Source organism: Guillardia theta (genome assembly GCF_000315625.1).
Source record: "Guillardia theta CCMP2712 unplaced genomic scaffold GUITHscaffold_20, whole genome shotgun sequence".
Lineage (NCBI taxonomy): Eukaryota > Cryptophyceae > Pyrenomonadales > Geminigeraceae > Guillardia > Guillardia theta.
In genome coordinates, this window is record NW_005434654.1 from 420,835 (window position 1) to 426,996 (window position 6,162).

At 55.3% G+C, this 6,162-nt stretch overlaps 2 protein-coding genes across 2 annotated transcripts; both read left to right on the top strand.

Annotated features, from left to right (window-relative positions):
- Positions 1-279: 279 nt before the first annotated feature.
- GUITHDRAFT_136466 (hypothetical protein) lies at positions 280-4,164 on the top strand (the record flags this gene model as incomplete). Its single annotated transcript, XM_005835720.1, has 14 exons — positions 280-351; positions 409-473; positions 525-603; positions 663-796; positions 847-935; positions 989-1,217; positions 1,264-1,366; positions 1,417-1,593; positions 1,642-1,773; positions 1,822-1,974; positions 2,024-2,265; positions 2,320-3,793; positions 3,894-4,004; positions 4,057-4,164. 14 exons carry the CDS (start codon positions 280-282, stop codon positions 4,162-4,164), a joined length of 3,168 nt encoding a protein of 1,055 aa, XP_005835777.1.
- A 71-nt stretch (positions 4,165-4,235) lies between these two features.
- Positions 4,236-4,451, top strand: GUITHDRAFT_151689 (hypothetical protein). Its single transcript, XM_005835721.1, has one exon. It carries the CDS (start codon positions 4,251-4,253, stop codon positions 4,413-4,415), a length of 165 nt encoding a protein of 54 aa, XP_005835778.1. The 5' UTR covers positions 4,236-4,250; the 3' UTR covers positions 4,416-4,451.
- The last annotated feature ends 1,711 nt before the right edge of the window (positions 4,452-6,162 follow it).

Consider the following 6,162-nt stretch of genomic DNA (forward strand, 5'->3'; position numbering starts at 1 on the left):
GTGTATTAAGCGTGCTATGTTTGCTTGCCTGTGATCTCTTCTTATTCTTGAGCACTCACGGCTAAATTGAGCAGAAAGCTTGGTCTCAGACCTTGCGTTTCCTTGTCCTCTTGCGGACGGAGTGGCGCCTGCTACTGCAAAATATCATCTTATACTGCACCCCAGGGTCCTGGTTTGGACGGCACCGAGCTTGCTTCTATAGTAACGGAAGCCGGATCGCCGCTCGGCAGACAGTTAGAGGGAAATAGGGGGTCCCTCCACGGCGCACGGAGCTCAACCATGGACTTCAAACTCAAGTCCAAGGATCTTTCCAATCTTGTTCGACTCACGTTCGACAACACTACAGTTTCGGTCCGCAGTTTGGCCTTCTTCCCCGTGCTCAGTCTCGGCTGAAATCCTTTTGTCCAGGACGTCGAGTCCTACGTGCTCCAGGAGTACGAGAAGAAGCTGGGTGGTCTCGATGGGATCCTGAGGTAGATTGGATTGCATAGCCTCCCTTGGTCTGAGATTTCCACGCCCACCAGATCCTTGAAGATCGAGAAGGAGAAGGGTGTCAACTCCAACGATGTCAAGGACAGGGCCAACTTCTTTGGCAAGAATGAGGTTACTTGCCCCAGAATAAGTTCGAATGGCTTGTCTAACGGCATGGCTGCCACTGCCAGGTTGAACAAGAGCCGCAGGAGCCGCTCTGGAAACTGATGTGGGAGGCCTTGCAAGACCCGACCCTGATTTTCCTCACCTGTGCTGCCATCCTCTCGCTCCTCATCGGTGTCTTCGTTGAGCAAAAGCCATACGGGTGAGCGGGAGAAATGATCCTTTGAGGTGAAGAATCTCATCTTGGACAAGGTGGCTTGAGGGAGTGGCCATCTTGTTTGCGGTGGTGGTGGTTGTCACTGTTGGTGCCGTGAACGATTACCAGAAGGAGAAGCAATTCCGTAATGCTTGTTTGTCGTTCTGAAAGTGAAGGCTTACCCCTTCAATCTTTCAGGTGACTTGAACGCAAAGAAGGATGACATTGACATCACTGTCATCCGTGACGGGCAGCAGACGACCATCTCGACCAAGCAACTTGTTGTTGGCGACATTGTTCTGCTGAGCACTGGAGACATTCTTCCAGCTGATGGCATCGTTCTTGGTCGCAATGATCTCGCTATCAACGAGAAGATGCTCACGGGTGAAACTGTGATGAAGAAGAAGTCCAGCAGCTACATCCTCGAGTGAGGCTTACGAACTCCCTCAACCAAATGCTGACGATCGAGTTAGGCATGGTTCTGTTAAGAGCAGCCCAACCTTGTTCGCCGGCACCTTTGTTCAAGAAGGGGAGGGCAGGATGTTGGTCGTTGCCGTTGGAGCGAGCACATACCAGGTCTGTACATTCGTGAACTAGGTTTTGGAGTCTTGTTCACATCCACGCAGGGAACCATGGAGGAGAAGATGAAGGAAGCTGAGGGCGGTCGCAGCATCCTGCAGAAGAAGCTCGATGCCATGACGGATCTCATCACAACTGTCAGCATGTGGGTTTCCATCGCGCTGGTGGTCATCCTCTGCCTTCGCATGTTCTATGCCTTCTACGCTGGGAAGTGCTGCTTCGAGGTCTTGTTAGATGGCGTGTGACTGAGGTATATTGACTCGGGGTTTCAGAAATGGGACCACAAGATTCACTGGTCTGAGTTGCTCGGATTCATCATCACTGGCATCACCATCTTCGTTGTTGCGGTTCCTGAGGGGTTGCCCCTTGCCGTCACCATCGCCCTGGCCTTCTCTGTCAAGAAGGTCTGACGATGTTTCTATGTGCCACCGTTCGCTAACCGATCCATTTAGATGCTCAAAGATCAGAACTTGGTCAGGCATTTGAGCGCGTGCGAGACTATGGGTGGAGCCACCACGATCTGCTCGGACAAGACCGGTACCTTGACCACTTCAAGGATGACTGTCGTCAAGGCATGGTGCGGAAACAGAGTCTTCTCCAACATGGTGAGACTTGCCGTATGTCTGACACCAGGTACTGAAACATTGCTTACAGAGAGATATCGGCGCGCAGCTCCCACAGATCAAGGAGAAGTTCGCGACTGCTGCGGTGGTCAACACCCTGTTCAAGACTTACCTGAAGAAGAATACCAACGGGACCTGGGCCTACTGCGGAAACGATACTGAGTGCTCGCTGCTCATTATGGCGAACGAGATCGGCCACAGCTACGAGTCGATCAGACAGAAGTACCCCGACGAACAGATCGGTCGTGTGTGCTACACCTTCTCCTCGGACAGGTGAGGGAGGCAGTGAGTGGCTAGTCACGAGCCTTCGCTGATGAATTTCAACAGGAAGAGGATGAGTACTGTCGTGCCCCAGAACGGCAAGGAGGTTCTCTACTGCAAGGGAGCTGCCGAGATCGTGTCTGCCCTCTGCCCAAGAATCATGACGGCAGATGGCTCCATCAAGGACATCGACGTTGCGATGCGCAATCAGATCGAGCAGATCATCTCTGACTTTGCTGACGAGGGTCTGAGAACTCTCTGCATCGCCCAGAGGGAGCTGTCCAAACCATCGGAGCAGATGTCTCTTCCCGAACTTGAGGCCGACCTGACCCTCGTTGGGATCGTCGGTATCGAGGACCCTCTTCGTGACGAAGTCCCGGGGGCCATCAAGGACTGCCAGACCGCAGGGATTGTCGTGCGTATGGTCACTGGTGACAACATCCAGACGGCTCGCGCCATCGCAAAGAAATGCGGCATCATCACCAGCGAAGATGGGGAGGGTTCCGTGCTCGATGGCAAGACGTTCAGAGATCGCGTCTGCGACTCGGACGGCAACATCATCCAGTCAGAGTTTGATAAGGTCTGGCCTCCCCTGAGGGTGCTTGCTCGCTCCACGCCTCTCGACAAGCACGTGCTGGTCTCTGGTATCCAGGCTTCCACTGTTGGGATCAAACAGACCGTTGCCGTGACTGGAGACGGAACCAACGACGCTCCCGCTCTCAAGAAGGCCGATGTTGGTTTTGCCATGGGTATTCAAGGGACCGACGTGGCTAAGAATGCTTCGGACGTAATCATCATGGACGACAATTTTGTTTCCATCGTCGCAGCCGTCAAGTGGGGCCGCTGCGTTTACGACAACATCTGCAAGTTCCTGCAGTTCCAGCTGACGGTCAACATCACCGCCTGCTCGTTGGCCTGCGTTGGCGCTGCCATCTTGACGGAGAGCCCTTTGAATGCTATCCAGATGCTCTGGGTCAACTTGATCATGGACTCCTTTGCTTCCCTGGCGCTCGCCACCGAAGATCCGACTGACGAGCTCCTGAGGAGGAAGCCGTACCCCCGTGATCAGGCTGTTCTTTCGCAGACGATGGTGCGAAACATGGTCTTGCATGCCTCGTGGCAGCTGATTGTGCTCTCGTTCCTTATCTTCGGGATGGGAGATGTCTGCCGCGGCACCGGCTCTGTCTGCGAGGGAGAAATCCTGGTGGATTACTTTGGAAACATCCGCAGCGGACGACCTGCGGCGTACGACTGGAACGGAGTGCCGGGTGCCTGCATCCCCATGTATAACTCCTCGGACCCCTCGACGTTCGATGCCAAGACCGGCAAGCCCCTCAGGCCTCACGACTTCTGCTCCGGCGCCCACCACGGTGTCAGCGACCACACGCAGCATTACACCATGGTGTTCAACGTCTTCGTGCTGATGCAGATCTTCAACGAGATCAACTCCCGCAAGATCCACAACGAGCTCAACGTCTTTGACGGAGTGTTCCGCAACTCCTTCTTCCTCGTTATTGTCATCGGAACCCTCATCACTCAGGTACCCCCTCCACCCCTTTCCTCATCCGACTGCCTCTTCCCCCTCGTCCTCGTTCCCCCTGTCCTCCTATCAGGTCGCTGATTCCTGATTCCTGTTGCAGTTTGCCCTGATCGAGGTGCCTGGGCTCAACGCCGCCTTCGGCTGCACTCACCTGACCCGGGATCAGTGGATCGCCTGCCTTCTCTTGGGAGCCTCTGTGATCCCTCTCAACGTAAGCTCTCAGCCTCTCCCCTGCTCCTGCTCCTCGTCTCACACTCGTCCAGGTTCTGTTCCACATGGTACCAGTCTCCTGGTTCCCCGCTGGAGGCGGGGGCATGCCCGAGGACGACGAGGAGGAGGCTGAGGGAAAGCAGAAGTCCAAGGACGAATAAGTGGAATCGCCTCGCACGCGATCATCCAGCGTACACGCGGGGACCTTGGCATGCGATGCCAGGCGGTGCCGGCGCTCAGAAGGTGCATGGTGCCGAAGGGGATTCGAGAAATCTTTGTGCACGGAAGTGGGAGAGATCGGGCAGTGCAACGGAATAGCCTTGAGTTAACAAAGGACACTTTGAATTCTACGTCCTCCACGAGACAGACGGCGAGGGATAGTGCTCTCGCGGCGTTGAAGAGGAGAAGATAATCCGTAACTGATCTTGAATAGATTGATTAGACACGTACAGCTCGCCTCTTGCTCGTTTTCGGTCCTCGTTGGCCCCACGAGCGCTCGCGTTGTTGAGATGCGTCATAGTTTTCTCGTCTTCATCGCAGGTGTTGTGGAGGAGGTTGGAAGGAGAAACTAAATCAATTCATTGAGGAGTCATACCAAGTTTAGCAGAGAGGGGTGAAGCTGTTTCTGGAAACAATATCGAGAGCCTCTCCACCACGGAGGAGGACGAGGCGGCGAGGGCTTGTGGCTCGAGGAAAAGGACTTGGAGGAGGTCGCTCCTCAAACTATCATCTCAATCCTCTCATTTGTCTTTCCTGCTCCCTTTCCCACTCCCAACTTTCTTCTGCTCCCTCTTCTTCATCTTGTCTGCTGCAGCCCTCTCGTTGTCCTGGTACACTCGATATCCCTGCGTCAAGGCAACAGGTAAGGACGATGAGCTCGGTAGAATTTGCCAGGAAAGAGCGCACGAGGACGAGCAAGAGTACGAGCAAGAGCAAGAGCAAGAGCAAGAGCAAGAGCAAGAGCAAGAGCACGAGCAAGAGCAAGAGCAAGAGCAGACGGACCTGATAGGCCAGGAAAAGGAAGATCAGAAAGATCAGGGCCATCACAGGGTACACAACCGAGTCGGGAACCGACATAGACAACTGTCCTGTTCAGCTTGCAAGTAAGTTCCCATGCAGACACCAGAGGTGAAGTATCCACAAAGACAACAACCACTTTCACGTCGTGTCACATAGCTTCGCCTTCTGCTCACTGGACCTCCGCTACTTTAGTGCTGGATCCTTTCTTTGTTCCGGCATGTCCTACGATTCGTACCCCACCCAGTGTACCCTCCATTCTTGATCTCTTCAGATCGGATCTTTGATCATAACCTCTGATCTATCATTGTGCTTACGGCATTTTCCCGAACTATTATACCCCAAAACAATCTGTTCTCCTCTGGACCAAGAATCACACACTAATACAATATCCCTTCAATACTATCTTTAGTGTCTACCCATAACCTGGAATCTCATGTCCCGTTTGATCTCCTTTCTCCCCTACTCTTTATACTCCCTCAAATCGTTTTCGTCTACCACTTGCTCCACCTGCTCCACTTACACCTCCTGCACCTCCTGCCCCCCTTGCTCCTGCTCCTGCTCCTTCTCCTTCTCCTGCTCCTGCTCCTGCTCCTCCTGCTCCTGCTCCTGCTCCTGCTCCTGATCCTGCTCCTCTTACCCCTGCCCCATCTCCTGCTCCTGCTCCTGCTCCTGCTCCTCTTGTATCCCCTCTCTCTCTCCTCTCTCTTCCTTCTCTCTCTCCTCACCTTCAACCTTGTCGAACTCGACCATGGCGGCCTCCTCGTGACTGTTCTTTCTAGTACAACGAACGTTATCACCGTTACAATGATGGCCCGGCGGCGGGCCGGGGGGCCGGCGGCGCCCCGGCGCCGGCCGGCAGCCGCGGCCGCTCACTGCAGTGCCCGGGCCGGCGCAGTGGCAGGCGGCTCTGAGCCTCAACACTGTGACAGGCTTCGGGGGCACTGGTGACCGTGCGTGATCGTGCCCGGTGAGCCGGCCCTACTAGTAGGTTGGCAGTGCTCGGACGCCGGTGACCCGGCGGCGGCGGCCGGACTCGGCCGGGGCCGCCCGGCCGCGGCCGGGGGCCGGGCGGCGGCCTCGGGCCGGGGACCGATGATCCGGGGCCCGGCACGGCACTGAAATCACGGAGCCCGGAGTCA